Genomic DNA, 18,829 nt, shown 5'->3' with positions numbered 1-18,829 from the left:
GAGCACATGATCTAAAAATGAACTGCTCTGGAAATACAGCTTTGGGTCTCTCACAGCACTTGCTGGCACTAAGGAGAATACACACTGTGATGCTGTGACGGCAGCTGGTCAGAATTCTTAGTTAATAAGATCTAGCCGTGAACTGGACAGAAAAGGGTTGTGTAGTTTTCAAGCTATTGCTGTCAGTCAGGTTCAAATTGTCCAGTCACAGTCTCCAGCTGGAAAACTTTGAGTTTTAACAGACAAGATCATAACTGTAAATTAAAAAACAAAAACAAAAAACCTCAATTTAAAGTTCTGCACTTGCACATACTGTCGACTGAGCCGTAAACCAATTCAAAGCATAGCAGAAATCCGCAGGAAGGAGCACATGACCACAGTGAAGGCTAAAAGGGTTTTGGAACACCTTGTTCCTTCCCAGCGCAGGGCTGCTACCGACAATATTGAGAATGGGAGTTACTCAATTCTGCACCCCACTGCAGTGCTCCAGGCACTGCAGTGCTCCACCACTCCTTGCCTTTTTAATCAAACTCTCAAGACAGTCCTGTGGCCATAGTTTTCCCTACTCCTGTGCCGAGAAAATTTCCCCATTAACAAATACAGAATTGTTACACCCTTCTCATGCTGCTTTGACCCTCTTACTTAGTGGAAGATGCCAGGAGCAGCATGAGAAACTTAACTCTAGAAATGCAACTGAAGGACACAAAACAACAAATTCCACTCTTCAGGACCTTGAGGAGGGACCATCTTAGGGTAGTACAGAAAGCAACTATCAGGCACAACTTGAGGGAAGCAAGTCTCTTCCATTCCCTGAGCTGTTCCCTGTTAAACACTTTCAGCACTTTCAGACAGAGTGCTGAAAAGCAGCAGGAGGATTTGGTTTCTTTCACTTCCATGGTTTGAGTGACATACACACTGCTTAAGTGGATTATTTTGTCATTCAGCTACCATTTATAATAAAGGAGGATTAAAACACAAAGTCAAGTAATTCCAAAAACATCCAGCGGGGAAAAAACCTCAAGAGGTTAAAACTCTGTAATCTGTTAGGAGTTTTATAGCAAAATTACATCTGTCAAGTTTTTACTCCCCTTCAGTGCATACATGGATTGCCCATTTTTGTGAAAAATACAGGCTCACTTGTTTTACATAGTCTCTGTATCATCTTTAGCTGGTCAGACAGTACAGTACTGCAAGATTTGCATAAATCAGTAATTTTTTTTAAGTGCAGTCTGAAACCCCCTGAAAATTCCCAAAACTAAAAAGAGAACCATATGCAATATTATTACCAAAGAACAATTCTGCCCCCCGCCCCCCTAATCACTTCCTCATAAATAGGCCACTTCTTCCTATACACAGGAATCTGACTTCCTTTTGCAGGTTCTGTAGAGAATGTCTCTGCCATATGCAGCTTTCTATTACCAGGGCTAGGAAAGAATTATCTGGAATGGCAACCCCATATGAACCTAATCATGTTTGTATTTAATGCCACTGTCATTGCCATCACAGGCAAAAACAACGCTGAGGCACATGTAAAGATGTCATCTTCCAATAATATAAGCTGTAGGAATTTTTCTAGACAAGGGAAAAATTTGAAAATATTCTGACAGATGGTATCACTTCTAAGGTTCACCTCTGAAACGTTCCCAAAACGCCATGACACAAGGGACTATAACACCTATGTCTGCAGTAATTAAAAAAAAAAAAACCCACCATATTTCTTGTAGGAAAAACATACCGAATATGTGGAATTGAAATTTATTGATTTTCTTCTTGCGCAACGGATGGAATTGCACTTTAATTGAAAGCCACTTTAAAATAAGTGACATTGAATAGACGTAAATCTTTTTTAATAAAGAGACACCTACAGTGCATTGCCTGCCATTTACTTCTATAGGTTAGAAACAAAACAAGTCTTAAAAGTGAGTCATAACACAGCAATTTGCATAGACAACTACAAAATGCACTCCTGCCCCCCAAAAGCTAAGGAACTGGCATTCATAGAGCTTTCTGCCATATCAGGTGATCCAAAGTTTGGTTTAAAGGTATAAAAATGTTTTGGTGTTTTTCCTGTTGGCCTGCCTAGACTAGTTCCAAATGTTATGCATAATGAAATACCCATATCCATTTTCTGATCTGTTTTTTCATCCAGAGACCTAGGAGGGAATTTGTCAAGTTATAAAACCTTTTGATACAAATTTACTTCCAGACTACTGAACTGAGACGGCAGGCTTGCAAGCCCGAAGTAAGGCAGGAAAAGGGAAGGAAGCTGCTGGAAGACAGAAGAAGTTGGCATACCTTCCCTTTGTTGAAGTAATGGATAATCTTACGGCACAGACCTTCCTTACGTTGCCACTCTGACTGAGATGGATAATGCAGGAACTCTCTCAGAGGTCTGTCCTCCCACTGAAGCAACTCACAGTACAAAAGCAAAGTAAACGCAGCCTCTGTTGGAAATGCAGTTATTGAACACTGAATCAATGACAACAAATACATACAGACAATAGGTTGAAAGGTCACTAGACCCGCTTCTTAAACAGTCTGGAATTTCTGATTTACAATTTGAGAAAAAAGTTCTGAAGTCTTAGATGATCGTTAAATGATTCAAGTACTTAAAATAGCAGCGCAAAGTGGTTTCCTATGAACCGGATTTTTAGGTACCAATCTATCAAGTTGCTTTTTGCTACATACATGATTTAAATGCACAGTCAGCTGTTCAGACATGTAACTAGATTTGGGGCCTGCAGCTGTAAACAGAGCTTGGACAACACAGAATTAAGAGTCTATACTCTGAAGTGCTCCCAAAATATCACAACCCAAGGAAATATGGAAAATGATAATGTAACTGTGAGTTTGTGGTTTTAATTGTCATCTAAATTTCATTCCACTGTTGTGATTTTTTTGATCAATCTTCCTTGTAGAACACTTTGATGTAAAATTCAGACTGTAACAGAATACAGTGGTTGTGTGGGCATAGATACACATTATTTGACTTGAGGGAATGAGCTGGACCTCAGCTTCTCATCATCCCAACTGCCATAACAGATTCATACAATTTTTTTTCAAAAAGAATGAATCAGTTCTTAGAGTATAACATGGGGAGAGTCAAAAACTTCACCAGGATTTCAAGCAGGCCCCATATGATGTCTTACTAACCTGTATAGTTCTCAGCCTGTAAGTGCATGTCACACAGCTTGTGGATATAGCGGATGTACATCTCTTCCTTGTTAATTTCAGATTTGTAGAAATTCTGTGGGAAAAAAAAATTCTTATTGAGATCCTTCATTCAAGACAATCAGCAGCATCTGTGTACGCATAAAGGTACTGAAAAGAGAATGCATTATTAGTATAAAAAGAAGAGTAATAATTCTTTTCACATTCACACTGATTTAACCCGCTAATTTTTATACTGTCATTTTTTTTTTTCAAAATGAAGGTAGTCAAAAGCTGAAAGAAAAGGTGAGAGAAGCTGTTGAACCTCTGTCACAGGTATACTCAGAATGAGCTGGACAAGGCCCTGAGGAACTTGACCTATTTGGCCCTGCTTTAAGCACAGAGTTGGACCAGAGACCTCCAGGGGATCCTAACAATCTGGGTCATTCTGTTCTGTCATCCCAGTGCTCAGATTCTGAAGCTACACTTGCCTGACACGGATTCCTATCCCAACCTTTCCCATCCCAGTTTCGACAACACTGCACACTATCACAAAGAGATAAAGGAAACATCTTTACCATAAGGTTAACAGTGCAGCCAATTTTCTTGTTTTCTGTTTCATCTCCTTTCATACAGTCCCTAAGAAAGCAGAGCAATGTTGAAACATACATCTACAAAAAAAGTCCTTTTAAAATAAATGTGAAGTTATCTTATCTTCCAGAGTTTCCTTGGACACAAACAACAGTTAATCATATACTTTATTTTATAAAGTTCCTCTAAGAAAAATTTCCATATTATGGCTTAAATGATATGAGAACTGAGTATCCTCTTACATGTCTGCATCTGAGAACAAGCACCTGAAATGACTGCTACTTCATTTCTTACAAGAATCTGAACAAAAATCAAATAGTGGCCAAAACCCATCTGCAAGAAAGTTCTACTATAAAAGTGAAAAACTATTATTTATCCAGATAGAAGTTTAGTGGTTTCCTAGTCAAAGGATTAGCTTTCATAAACTTGCTACTCACTGTAGCGTTGGCATGCTTAAACATACAACCCGAGTAAAATAAACTAGATTACTAACTTTTTCATAGGTAAGTTACATCACAAAATTTATCTTTAGTTTCTGGAATATTTTACAAATTACTTATGTTCAAGCAGTACAAAAAGGTAAAGGCTTCAAAATTACTAATCTTTACTTGATAAAGTCACATTCATTTGTGAAAGAGAGACAAATTTTTTTTAAGCAGTGGCAGAGCAAACTGTCTCAAGAACTACTGTCTCAACTAAGTGGCAACTGGACTCCAAGAGATGCCTGTGTATTTCCAAATTCTGATGCAGTTTCCTGTTCTGTCCTAGGAATGAAAAGATCTGCTGTGTATTAAAAATAAATTGAAAACTGGTATCTGTTCCTCAATTAAGCATGAAAATGTGTATCTGTGTATCAAAGTTGTGTTGATAGCAAATTTAATTTCAAAAAAAAAAAGCTCCCTTGCATTGCCTTTAAATGTGTCTCAGATACCTGGTCTTGCGTAACAGTTGTACAGCAGCTGTGGTCAGGAAACAAACAGGAGATTGGATCAAACCGGTAAGGATAACAAAAAGAACAAACTAAAAAGCACAGAAAAGAATTTGGGATTGCAGAATACCCAGCCTGGTCACAGGTTTTCACCTACAATGAGCAGCAGAAGAAATAATTATCTGAACTCTTGTCAGTAGGCTAAAGATAGAAATATTTGGGGCAGTTCTATATAGTTTCAAATTGTCTATCATTCCATAAGAACAACTCTTTGAGTGTGTGTATATATATATAAAGTTAAAAATATTTTCTTGTAGCTGAATCAAAGCTCGACTCTATTGACACAATAGTCCTGCAAACTTAGTCTAGAACTAAACAAAGGATGCCTCATTTATAGTGGAGTCTGGCACACGAGTTGACATGTCAGGCTTTCCTCAGATGAGTTTTCCAACCCTGCATGCCTCAAGGAGGCACTCAGCACATCTTGGCTCAGCAAGGCATTTAAGATAATTCTTGCATTCAGCATTTTGTTGAATTAGATGAGATCATTTCAATGATAGAAGGAATTAACCATTTAGTGACCTGAATAAACTTCAGTACAAAACTATGAATTAAAAAATGTCTTTATCTTTGCCATTGTCAGGAATGAGCATATCAGGAATAAGAATTAGGGCTCTAGAGATGAGGACTTAGGTTTTTTGCTCAGAATCCAGCAGCAATGAGTTAGGCTTGCTTATATAATACTTGCCATCAGAGAAACATGCAGCTTGATAAACAATAAAAGTACTCTCTGTAGAAATTTGGTACTACCTCTTTACAAACTAATTATACTGAGAATATATTACTGTTGTTGCCAAATACCTATAGTCAAGCAGACGCTCCATGAGACGAGTAACTGATGTAACAAAAGAGATTCCAGTCTCCCGCCACGTTTCCTGCTCAATCTTCTCCAGCAAACTGTTTGGAGATGGAAAGGCAGCAGATGAGGCTTCCAGAGAAATGGTACAGTGCATGTAGACAACTGCGGACAACTTGGTTTCTCCCTCATAAAACAAATTCATAGAATTACTGTCTTACCTGGGATAAGGCCCAAAGAGCTGGGTTCTACTCCAGGCAGCATGAAGCAAAGACAAGGAAATTACAGAATTGACAGAAGAAGGAAAAGTATCTTCACATTGCCATTTAAAATATGTGAAAAAGAGAATGCTCATGGCAACAGTTGATTCCCACATTATTACCTGTAGCTTAAACACTGCTGACAGCAGCCATAAGTTGGAAGGAATTCTAAACCTACTGCTTGCTGCTTCTTTCCTAATCCCTATATAAATTTTTGTCTCTAATTAGCAACCAACCAACCTTGAATCGCAATTTATTTAAACTGTAAATAAACGAAAGTAATCTGTTCCTGCTCAGCAAACTAGACAATACAGTGAGCATCTCACTGACACACTTGTGAAGGACGAGAAAAGGCTAGAGCGAGAACACTGAAAATCATACTTGAAGAGAAAGAAAATTTACACGCTAGTTTCCTGAAACTGGATCCCTGGTCAAAGAACCTGCCACTCCTATACTGGCAAGAGGAAGGAAATTCTGTTGGGTGTCATAGATGTCCTCAGAAGAGGCAAACTATTCTTTACTGGAATGATTTCCAACTGAGGGAGCCAATTCACATTTCAGCAGTACAGTTGAGACAGTAGAATTCAGGGTCAAACTGTTTATTGCACACAACATTTATTAACTTTGTGGAATTGTTTCTTCAAAGTTCACACTGTTCTCAGAAAAGTCAGTAGGAAATAGAAACTAAAAGTTGCTGGACTTCCAGGCTGTGTTTCTTGGCAACACATCTAGTCACTATCATCTAAAACTAAGTAACAAGCTACAGTCCCTGAATTCTTAACATTCAGGGTAACAAATGTCTTCAGCTGGAGCAAAGGAAATGCACAATATTCCTCTTACCAGGTGAATAAAAAAAAAAGAAAAAAGAAAAAAAGATACTTCCTTTCCCTTATCCCTGAAATAGACTTGTTATTTCTACATATAAGGTGCCAGACTTCCCAAGGCTGAATATACACAAATCAAACTGAATACATTTACATGCTTCCTCAGGATAGGCATACAGGATGGGCAGGCTTACTTATCTTGAAAATGAATGAATGGGCTACTGTAAATTCAGAAACACAAGTACTGGTTCTAGCGAAGCAAAGGTTTATGTCTCAAACTGCCAGCATGCTATTGGCTGGAATATATGGCTAAAATTCTGCTAACGGTTTCTGTGGCTCACTGGAATATTAAAAGATTCAGGGTTACTGCTCTGGACTCTAGGAGTTCAAAATAAGTCTTTTTGAAATAAACTAGGATCCCTGGAAATTAAATTTGGAGACAGATCAGTAATCAAAGATAACTAAGAGGAAAGTCAGATGTGAAGTCTTTTACGTTTATCCTTATGAGTACAGATTTTTGGTGTGAAAGGGAGTGGAAATAAAGTGTCATGATGGACTCTGGAGGAAGCAATTTGCAACTGTTGAGCCACCCAAAACATGACCTTCAAAAATTGGAACCAAAGGAAAATGCTGAGGAAAATCTCTTTTGCTCTAACAAGGCCTGACTTGCTTGATAGTAGGTTCTCTAAACAATCCTAAGGCCATGATTTCATTTAATTGCTATGTAAAAAGAAAGGCACTGGCTCCCCTAGCAAATCAGTTTTTGATAGGAGGAGAAGAACTACTTACCTGTGCAGCCTTACACTAGATTTCACAGAAAGAAGACAAAGAATAATTTAGGTTTTTATATTCTTTTCAGAATTCGAGTGATGTATTTCCGTTTCACTGACCCACGTCATGAAAACCCAGCAGAAAGCCCATTACCGCGTTCTCTGAAGGTCAGCACTGTAGCTGCGGCTGCACAGATCACTACTTGGACTCTTTCAGTGACCCTGCACAACCCAGAGTGAACAGAAACTGGCATAGCTTACAGCAGGCTGAAGAGTTCCCTGTAGTTCTCATCACCTTTTCCTTCCGATACCAGGCTGTCCAGCTTATCGATCAGCTCCGCTTCCACCTGGGTGAAGAAGCAATTGGTTACAAATGGGTTCATGTAGAAAATGAGAGTTCCAAACACTAGGAAGACTGGAAGAATATTTTATTTCTCATGCCCTGGGGCTGCCCACTTCTGTATGTGAGTGACTTATTTCTCCATGGCTCAGGAAAATGAACATACTTTCCTCATTTTTCAGTGAACTAGGACGACTAAAACTAAATTATCCTTTTGCTTATCAGGGCTAAATGAACATCCCAGGGAAGATAACACCACTTTTTCACAGAAACTTCTAAAGTTTATTCTCTTATCAAATAAATCACTGAGCCATACTTTCTGTGACCCAGTGTATCAGATAAACTATATCCCGTACTGTAACAGAATATCCACATAGAGAAACTAATTCATGGTGTGACCACTGCTGGTCTGCTGTGATGGTTCTGCTGGTAGCTAATTGTTTTCCAGTCATCCAGGCATCATTACATTGGAGGATTATTTGTTTATTAAACCCAGCTTTGTCAAACCTCTCTATAAGACACATTTTCTTTTCATACTTATATAAAGAGCCACAACAGTATCATTATGTTTCTCTTCCCTTATAAGGTTTTGAATATGTATTAATTTCCTCCCCAGTCTAATACATCCTACTATCAAGTTTGATATCAGATATTACCATAAAATTGATTCAAGTGCAGAAATCAATGTATCTAACATTAAACAAAACAATTTCATGTAGTCTTGGAAATCTTCTAGAAAACATACTTTCAGTACTAATGAAGACAGAGGTTCCTAAGGGTTGGAACCATTTGTAGAAATATGGCTTGTTTTTATTTTCAGACAAACATAGCTTGAGTCTGTGTTTTTCAGCTGCCAAATTGCAAAGGAAGTAAAAATGAGAAGGAAAAGCAAATCACCTAGTGGCACACAAATGGGGCTGGTGCTCTTGCTGCTGAAATCATTAAAGGGAGACCTGACTTCGTCCATGAATCAGACTGCATTGTTATCCAGTATCACTGGAAAAATAACCTTGTTAAAACACGAGCTACTGAAGAAAATAAAACAAGGGCTTGAAATGTAATTTCCAGGATTTTTACGTTTTCTGACAACCAATTTAGTATTCAAAAAGTAAAGAGAAGCTCAAAATTAAATAAAATTACCCTCTTTTTGCTTGTGATCTACAGTGACTTGACAGAAATCAGTAATGCATCTGTCCAGCTATCTAGCATTATCCTGGACAACAAATAACTTCCTGGTTGCAGCAGCTGATGTTAATAAGGCTTAATACATCTTTTGCTATTTAACTATTTATTTCATTCGCACTGATACAGGTGATTATTCTGCCTTTAATCTTAGAAAGCTACAGTATATGCTTCACAAAACAACGTGGAAATTTGCTCCACAGGTAATTTAAGAAATATTCTTGGACCTCTAGTTTAGAATACATTGGCAAGCATAAAAATTAGATGAAGATTATGAAGAGTTCATTTTGATACAGAAAAGATCAACAGGTCCCGAAACTTGAAGATGACTGTGGGTACTTATAACTGTAAATGCCAGAGCAAGGAGTGTTCTATTGCTATGCTAAAAGACGCAAAGAGAGGACTATGATCAAATGGTACTGTAATAATAATAGTAGTAAATAATTAATAGTAATAATCAACGGAGTTGAAGAGAAAGAAAAACATAAGCTCCTGGTAGTAGTTTTCCACACAGCCTTTAATAAAGGTCAGGTTATGGAAAAGGTCTGTTATTGTCCTGGAATGATAGATGACATCTGGCATTTTAATGAGTTTGTGGATAATAAAGAACCACATGAATTATGATAATTTAAATAAAAGGATTTACTACTTCATAGCACTTATCTGCAGATAAATGCTCCCAGTATTGCCCCAAACACAATGACAATGAAGCAGTGTCATCTGAGGATCCAGTCCAAACCAATCCTTCATTAATAATAATTTGCACTTCAGGGATCTGTTTTGCAGTGGAAAATTTAAGCAATTCTTTGACCATGACTGGGCAACAAAATGATGAAGACTCCTTTCCCTATTTTGCAATCAGAGCTAACAGCAGGTGGAAACTACAGAACTGTTGTTGAGCATAACCATTCCAGGAGAGCTGCTACAATTTCTTAAAAAAAAAACAGTCAGTCACAAAGTCTGTTTCAAAGCACAGTATAATTATTTAATTATACAATACCACTTTCTAGCTGGGAATTGAAGACAGAACAGCAAAGACCACCGTTTTCATAAATACTGGCTAAATCTTTCTATCTCCATTTTTGGTTCTCAGTCTGACCCATTTAATGGTTGACTGATGACCTAAGTGAAACCAATGGGAGCAGCAAGAGCCCAGCACGTACAAAATTCTGTTCTCTTCTCTACATTCAGGGGAAATGTAGCTTGCTGTAAAGTGCACTGTTTAAATAACGTTAGGAGTCTTGCAATAGTTTAATTCATAAATAGCATGATTCGATGCTTCAAACTTTCTGTTATTCTGTGTTTACATGACAACATCTTCTTCACAATCAGAAACAGATCAACAGACACACATTCCTTGCTTCCACCTGGATGCTGCAGATAGACAGAGGAAGAAAAAGAATACTGCAAATGCTTGGGAAGTGACTTCACCTGTTTAAAGTTGCCATTCTTTCTCTGCTCCCAGTCCATCATGTCATGGAAGATGGGGATCATGATATTCCGGACTTCTGGTTGTGGAACAAGTGTAACACCAAGAAAGGGGCCAATCATTCCCGGAATAAAGTGAATCTTATGCTCACCTGTTCAACAGAAAGCAATAGTAATTAAATAAAAGTCTTCGTTATCTGTCACCGAGAAAATGGGAAACCCCTGCAATAACGACATATACAAAGCAGCAGGCATGAACATTAGAAAAGCAAACGCATTCTTTTCCTGAAAGGACTGGAAAAACAGTATTTGCTTTATACCATTCTTTGCAAAGTCTCTAAAAGCATTTTTTATTTCACTGTGAAAGCCCTCCGCAAAAATTGTCAGTGCATTTTACTTGCAAAGGAATTCAAACTGTCAAAAATAACCAAACTAAAACATACAAACTATGGGGAAAAGAGGCCACAGATAATTTATGAAGAAAGAGATTTATGAAGAAAAAAAGACTTATTAACTAATTTATGAAGAAAAAGATTTTGAAAAGGCTGGTGAGAACAATGGCATTTAATAGAATATATTTAGAGTACAGAGAACGACAGAGCTCTTCATCCTCAGTGCTCTGGAACTCTCAATTTCATAACTGACCTTTGACTTAGGACAAATTGCATTGCTTCTCAGGAACAGAAACCCAAGGCATTTTGCTAGTATTCTCTTCTGTGTAAACATGTGGCTATGGTTTAGTGGTGGACTTCGTAGTGTTAGGTTTATGGTCGGACCCAATGATCTTAAGGGTCTCTTCCAATCTAAATGATTCTGTCATTTTGAAACATGACAATTTTGGCTTTTGAATCATCTACAAAATTATAAAGTTGGTTATAGCTGTGAAAACTTAAATTTCTGCTTTACAGCCATGATCAGACAAAAGTCAGAGAGTAACAGGATATGTCCATATGAACCTGACTGCAGCACAGTTGAAGGGACTGGAAAAGCTGATTTTATATTTGCAAATACATAAAAACTGTCACTGATGTGTCAAAACAACCAAAACCTGCCACTGTCACATTTGAGAAGAAAGCATTTGATTTCACAGGAACATATTATTTCAAATAAAAAAGTACGATGAGACAGTGCAGGAGAGTTTTTGGTGGCAGACAAGAAGTGCTTCCTGGTTTTACAACTCTTAAGAGAAACTAAGTATTCTATGATGTTAAAAAAAATCCAACAGAAATCCAGGGTTACTTTGGCTTTGGTTGTTAGGACAGAGAAGGGAGAGATATACCCAGGTTCTGCCACATGCTGAAGAGCTCATATGCCATCATCACTCTCATATCACCGTATCTGAAAGAGAGGAGATAGACAACAGCCTAATGGAACAAAAATTGGCAAAGCAATGATGTTAAAAAAAAATTTTCACATTTAAGTCAACATAAGAATATCAAACAAGATGACTAATCACTGAGCACTGTATTAGGAGCTCTACTTATTAATTTTCCAAGCATTTCCATATCCCAAGTTCCACAATAAATCACCGGGACTTGTGGTAGCAAAAGAATTCACATTTATGAGGTGGCAGAAAAGGCTGGGAACACAACACCACATGTTCTTACTTATCCAGAATCTTCTTCCTCTTAGCTGGTGTGGCGCTTTCTAGTTGGAGACTTGGCTGGTTTATAAACAAAACTGCCAGGCTGAAGTAAGAGTTCCACACCTGTCACACAGGAAAGAAGTTTTATAACATTACACTGCAAGGAATAAGTTTTAAACAAATGTAGGAATACATATGTTCCTTTATATGTAGAGTAAGACTGTTCCTTTTTGTTATCAACACATACCTTAATCAATACGTATCTTAACTGTTGAGATACTAAGCTCTTAAGGATACCAATTATCCTCTTAGCACCAGCGTTCAAAAATGAATAAACTCTGTGATTTCAGTGAAGTTTTAAATTATTTTTTCTGTACTAAACAGATTTTATCCACCAAAAATCCCCAGAGATTATGTTGTATCATGAATGAGAGCTCTATAATTTGGCCCATGTGTCTACGTAAATGTTCGGCAGCTTTTCCTTAGTTACACTGAACTTGGTGCCCATTTCCAACTACATCAGACATAAGGAAAACACCCTCTAAGATACTGCGTTCCTCCAGGCTTTAAGTCAACAGCCAGAAAGAGAGACCTCTGGGAGAGGGAGATCATGAATGCTCCAACTTCAGGAATAGCATTGCCTGAGTTTACATTTTATTAGCCATGAATCTGTAAGACAGCATGCTTCATTAGCTCCACTGCTTATGAAGATACTTGTTTCCTTTATGAGGGGCTCAGTTTTCTTCATTTGATCTCACAGTGTATCTGTTCTACTTCCCCTCAATTCCACAGCAGATTCAAATTCCTGGTTTTATCAGTTAGGTCATGTTCCTCACAGATGCTCGAATAAATGCTGCAAACATAATCAGCTAATGTAGAAAATAGCTCTTGCTCCTTTGTTACTGCTAGTTTATAAAGATGTCATAATATTTTTTGAGAATCAATTCTTACTTTAAAATCAAAGTCCGTTTCCGTGAAATTCTTATGCAGTGCAGAAGACAGGTACTGAACTGTTGTAACTATGATACTGCAGTCCAAACAAAAAAAAGAAAACAAAAAAAGAACATTTGAATCTGGAGTATAACATATTACAGTGGTCTGTGGTGCTGATTTTAATACACATACAGAGATGGACATTCTTAATGTAATCACTGCTAGATTCGCATAGAAGTCACCTATATTTCTATGCTGTAATAAACAATTTGTACTAAATGATACAAGATTAAGAATTTTCATCATTATGTAACTTTGGGAATTTACACAGAAGCATTTAAAATCTTGCCTATTTTGCACGGCTAGGCCATACTACCTCCAGTGAAATGAAAGAATACACCGATCTTCCTTCTCTTTTAAGGAGAATTATTTTTTTTGCCAGAGAAGAGCAACTCAAAAAGTTCGAGCTATTTTCATTCTTGGCTATATGATTGTCCTTTACCTGGCTCACACTTCAACTCAAGAGATCCGTATTTTGCCAATTCTGGATTCCCTGGTATTTTTTTTGTAGGTGGCTAAATACACCTTAGTGAAAGGCAACCAAGGCACATGATAAATTCAGGAATTAATAAATAGCATGTAGATAAGGCAACAACAGTATCAAAAGAAACAGCATATCTCTGATTCACATGCAAGCAATACCTCCAGTAACACCGCTAAACATTCTACCAGTCTAAAGGTTTATGGCAAAATTATGCCAAAGGGACCTAGGTGACCTGAGGTAACTACTTTTTCATATGGGATTTTTCTTTTCTTACAGAACTTCATTTAATCTTTGCGCTTGAAATACTGAAATCCAATTATTTTACTTTTCTTTAGCACGGTGAACTTGCAGAGCATACAGTTCATCTGAGCAGTCAGCCTTTAGGAAAGCTTCCATGGTGTCTTCTTGCAATGGGAACCCCTTCAGTCATCAGTTAGTCAGTAGTAATGCTATAGCTAGTTTATCTAAAGAAACTAGTAAATAAATCCAGCCACCCTGTGTTCATCACACTGCTGCCATTCCAAACAGCATAGTACTTAACCCATCGGAAGCAAGAAAATTAGATAAAATTAAGCACTAAAATGGTAGATGACAACTGAATTGAGAAGTAACTATGTATGTAATGCACTTGGTGGTACCACTGGAGTCTGCTCCCCCTTTTCTAAAATAACTGACATCTCCTTCTAGGTAGGTTGAAGAGTGATGTTTATGGGAAGAGACAGATGTTTAATGTAGTAATCTACTGAGAAAGGGAGTTGAGAGGCCTGCCTGTTAATACCATTTGGTGTGGGTAGCCGTTCTTTGCCATGTGTTACGATAGCTGCTATGCCACTCTCACCCTCAATGCAGCTACTTCAGCTTTGGGTCTAAACTTTTAACTCTTTGATACCTGTGCATACTCGGTAGACTTTAAGAAACAGAATGAATACAGAAATCTCAATTTGGCCCAGAGTGTTAAAATAACTGCAGAATGAGGATGAGCACTCCAGAGTTTCTGTCGTGATCACCACGTCTCAGTCTGATCTAACACATGGCATCACAGGTTTTAACTGCCCAGCTGTTCCAATATAGAATTCAATATTCCAATATAGAATGTCAACAGTTTATACCTGCTTCTCTACTTACTTGCTGGTGAGCAACCTCATCACCATCCAGTCTCGAGGAAAGACACTCATTTTCATCAGGTTCCGAAATACGCAGAAAATCTTCAGGAGGAACTCCTATCACACAGGGGAAAAAAATTTAAAAAATCACCAGCAGCTGCAGATTAGTCTATTTTTTTGATTATAAGAAAGACAATTAAGCTAAGCGTGCTCCACTTGAGCTTTGTTTTACTAGGCAATTCACTCGAAAACATGGAAACAACATGTATTGGGATATGGCTCTATTCATTTTGTATGCATCTAATATGTACTAAACAAGTTGCAGCTGTCTTTTAAATCTTAACTTCTACAGTGAGATGAAAAATCTCCTTGTGTGCATAATTGTATATGACTTCTCATATTATCATTCAGAGTTCCAGTGTCAATTTGCAGCTGTTTTCAAATATACTGCAATCATAAACATTTATTTATGCATTCATTTAATTAATGTCACTGTCCAAATTTCTTTGCAGTTATGTCACAAATTTGACAAAAAACCACACACCCAAGCCCAATAAAACTCTTACAGACACTTTTAAAAATACTAACAGAAAATCCCATTTCTGGCAATATGCAGCAGAAAATATCTCTTAAACACATTCAGCTAAGTATTTGCTTTGAAAAAAAATTTCCAAACCTGAAGACATTTCTGTTTTTTGACTGCCCCTGCACCTCTGTGTCTACAAAGAACAACAGTGAGGATAAAACATGCCAAGCTGTTGACCTTGCAAACTATGATTTTATTGTTTTGTTTTTCTTCTACACAAAATCAAGATAGCACAGAAAGTGGCAGTGCAAGGTTTCTTCAAAAGTGTCCTACCATTAAGCCTTAATTAGCAGGGGGTGGTGGTGGAGGAGCTTAATATCTTGGTGTAACTGAGCCAAGAGTAAAGCATCAGCAGCTTCTTGGCTTTCGGCCTCATTCTGGCCTAGATGTAACAGTGGTAAGTGAACATAATGCCTTTCCATTCAAGAAAAAGTATTGGAAATATTACTACAGCAATATTTGAAGGGGAAAAAAAGTAATATATTTTATTCGGTCAACTGACAGTTGAAAAAAAAAAAAGTTGGGTATAAAATCTTCAGCCTCTGTGAGACTCCTGGAACATATCCTTAGATTATCAGATACAACAGTGTTTGTTCCTATGGGCGTAAACACAAATTTCAGTTCAATGACAAACCTTTTCACTGGTCTGACATAAGAACTATACTTTAGATAGTTTTGAAAAATATCTATCAGAAATTAATATCAATTAATTTAACAAATAGTTTTCCTATGAGGAATTTGAAAGTTACCTGAAAGGTAGTAATCTCAGATAACTATCAACCTGAGATACACTGAGCCCAGCAACCTAAAGGTAAGAATTATACCATCCCAAATTTACCCCTCTGATTTATGCAGCCTCTCTATATGCACAGGAAATATTTAGAAGCTGAAAGCCTATTCAGAGAGGACTTCTCACTGTTTCTCTATTTCATTTGTTAAGGCAACATGAGTTCCTGCCACATCACATTCTTCTCGCCCATATTTAATTGAGTACCATGCTAATCAAAAGCGTTTTATTTGTGAAATCATTCTGCCTTTTAAACAGACTGTTGACTCCTCTTTCCTATGGAAGTTGAGATAAAAAGTTAGTTTCTGCTGTTTTGAGATGTGCCATTTCAAAATGTCCGTGGCAAAAAAGCCACCAGAGAGGTCTGTACCCCTCACAAAAAGGAACTTTAGGAAAATGTTCACAAATTTGGGAAGTATGCAGCAAGTGGAGTATTAAGAGCTTTCCCCAAAAAGACTGAATCTGCTATAGACATTTGTATCCCTGAAAAGGCTTGAAATTCTCTTTAGGCATAAAATCAACACCCTTTGTAAGCACGCTCCAGTGCATATTGAACATGTAGTGAAATGCTATAGAAAACTGACTTTACATAAACAGGATTAAAAAACCCTTGTTCCTCTGACTATGTTCTATATGGTACAATAACGGTATCCTTTTATGTCTAATGACATCTATCTTGGGGCTTTACTTGCTTTTATGAAGGTAGTTCAGTGCCCTGTGGTCTTAAATGTTTTTGTAACACAACACCTATTATTAGAAGAGTGAAAGGAAGGTCCATGAATAGAGTGCCAGTGAATGGGAATGATTAGGAGAGCAAGTAATGCTGGAGGGATTCCCCTCTGCTCTCCCGTTCTGAGTGAATCACCCTACAAACATGATGTTCTGTTGTACCTTTAGTTCATCCTTGCTTTGGAAGTTGTCCAGTAAGTGCTGGAAATGAGTGTCTGACATCTGACGAAGCAAAGATAAAAGGCAGGAGACATATTCTCCCTGTTGACCAAATGAGAAATTATTTCATTCAGACAATCTGAAATTTCATAAATATAAAACTCAAGCTGGGGTAAGGTATAAAGGGAGGGGTCTGAAATGGCCCCAATGCCTATGAGAGGAAAGCTGACATGCACAGAGATTAAAAATACTGTGTGTTAACAGTTCTTGAGTTACTGTTAATACATAGGAATACACCTCTTAGAGGCTCCTCCAGAGACACCAGTTTTAACGCTCTTTTAACCAATGTTGTAGTCTAAACAAAAATAATTTAAAATTATTAATACAGACATAAATGAATTGCCCTCCAAGCATGCAGTTTTTGACAATCACCTTTTTCAGTTACTTAATATACTACGTCTATCAAAGGTGTGACTGCAGCTCATGCAGACATACCAGGAATTATTTAAACTAGTTGGCTGAGATACTCAAAACAGTATAGCGATGACAGTATGGTCTACAAAAGGTGTCTGGAATCTTGTAAATATTTGGCTTATTAGTGTTCACCAACTTATGTGCTGTCATAGCTACAGTACTAACAGTATTCCAGTAAGAAATTCTGAATATAGTTTGGGTAGGCCTACATGAGCTACAGTTACATTTCTGGCCTGCAAAGCAGATGCACCCTAACCAGTTACCACAGTATCCCAAAGTGTTTTCCAAAGATGAGCTCCCTCATTTTACATATCTGAAAGCAAAGCACAGAGAAGTTAAGCAATCTGTCCAAGTTAACAAGCAAGGCAGCGCCAAGAACGTAAGGACTATGTCTTTTGACTGCCAGTCCCTTGCACAACACTATTTTTTTTTTTCTTGTCACAATGAGCAATTAATTTGGAAGATATACAAACTACTGACTAAGCAGTATCTAGTAAGATTCCACATATCACTGTGCTGTGAAATAGAAATCCAGGAACAAATACAAGGGGATTTTATACTTGGGACTGTCCAATTTTAATTTTTCTTCTAATTTACTCAAGCATCTACCCAGAAGCTTTGATATAGTTTGTTCCAATAGAAGTTACAGGGCTGAACTTCATTAGGAAAAAAGGCGTGCTCTTATATGTGAGGTGGCGTGTGATAAATAACAGTAAGTCAAATGGTAGGAGTAAAAGGAAATTGAGATGTTACTGGACATTTGCAAGCCAGTGCCTTTCTTGTTCTGTATCGAAGGACATGTCTGAAAACTACTAAATGCCGCCTTCTTTATTAGGATTCTACCATTTGTTACTTCATCTGAACGAACATGGAAAGAGACAGCCTTTTCTCCGGCGTGAGAACTGCACCTTAGCGTACATCTTCCCAACAATACCTCTGAGGTTTCAGTCATTTGGTAAAAAAGCAAGTCTGAAAAAGGGGTGTTCTGAACAACAGTTTAACATTATATATTATTGTGCAAAAACTGCATTAGAGACTCTGACAAGCAAAACCAGACTAAAATAAGCTAGAATAGACAAAAGCAACAAATCCAGAAAAGAAGAAAGCTGAATAGCAAAATTTTACTCTTTTTCTCCTCTTCCATTACATGTCAAAGAAAAAATTTCTTCCCCATGGCTTATGCTGGCAGTCTGGACAAAGTGGTGGCTTTTCCCTCTTCTCCCACCAAGCTCAACAGCTCACTTGACTTAGGATACGTTGATTTCTTTTTCAAAAGTATGTTGTGTTTCTTTTGCATGAAATCATGCATGAACCTGGACAGAAGCTCTCCAGGGTGCTAAGAAAGGGACTTGTCCACTAAGCATTATGGTATTCTCAGTCTTGGGAATCAGAGCTTGATACTCAGATAGCCCTTGGTGATACCTGCTTAGGGGTGAAGCCCTAGGCAGCTACCCAGCTAGCATACGCCCCACCTTCTAAACAGGAACTCTCAGTCACAGCTGCAAAGACAAACAAGAAAATAACCTGGAAATCCACAAAAGCTTCCTGAGCTCCACTGCTTCCTGCAGACCTCCCTACTGCACAGAGGAAGGAATGGATT

The 18,829-nt window shown here is 37.7% G+C and overlaps 1 protein-coding gene across 1 annotated transcript in view; it reads right to left on the bottom strand.

Annotated features, from left to right (window-relative positions):
* Positions 1-18,829, bottom strand: part of DOCK3 (dedicator of cytokinesis 3) — a gene marked incomplete at both ends in the record, with an annotated part of 123,551 nt that overhangs the window by 16,976 nt on the left and 87,746 nt on the right. Inside the window, 12 exons of the mRNA XM_010291889.1 lie at positions 2,296-2,444; positions 3,154-3,247; positions 3,729-3,789; positions 5,531-5,626; positions 5,747-5,773; positions 7,641-7,726; positions 10,333-10,481; positions 11,609-11,667; positions 11,937-12,037; positions 12,866-12,941; positions 14,517-14,611; positions 16,759-16,857. Coding sequence (XP_010290191.1) covers positions 2,296-2,444; positions 3,154-3,247; positions 3,729-3,789; positions 5,531-5,626; positions 5,747-5,773; positions 7,641-7,726; positions 10,333-10,481; positions 11,609-11,667; positions 11,937-12,037; positions 12,866-12,941; positions 14,517-14,611; positions 16,759-16,857 — 1,092 coding nt within the window. The remainder of the gene's footprint in view (positions 1-2,295; positions 2,445-3,153; positions 3,248-3,728; positions 3,790-5,530; positions 5,627-5,746; positions 5,774-7,640; positions 7,727-10,332; positions 10,482-11,608; positions 11,668-11,936; positions 12,038-12,865; positions 12,942-14,516; positions 14,612-16,758; positions 16,858-18,829) is intronic.

This window comes from Phaethon lepturus, unplaced genomic scaffold, assembly GCF_000687285.1.
Source record: "Phaethon lepturus isolate BGI_N335 unplaced genomic scaffold, ASM68728v1 scaffold10870, whole genome shotgun sequence".
Classification (NCBI taxonomy): Eukaryota; Metazoa; Chordata; class Aves; order Phaethontiformes; family Phaethontidae; genus Phaethon; species Phaethon lepturus.
The sequence above is the reverse complement of the archived record's forward strand: the minus strand, read 5'-3'. Positions and strand labels throughout refer to the sequence as shown.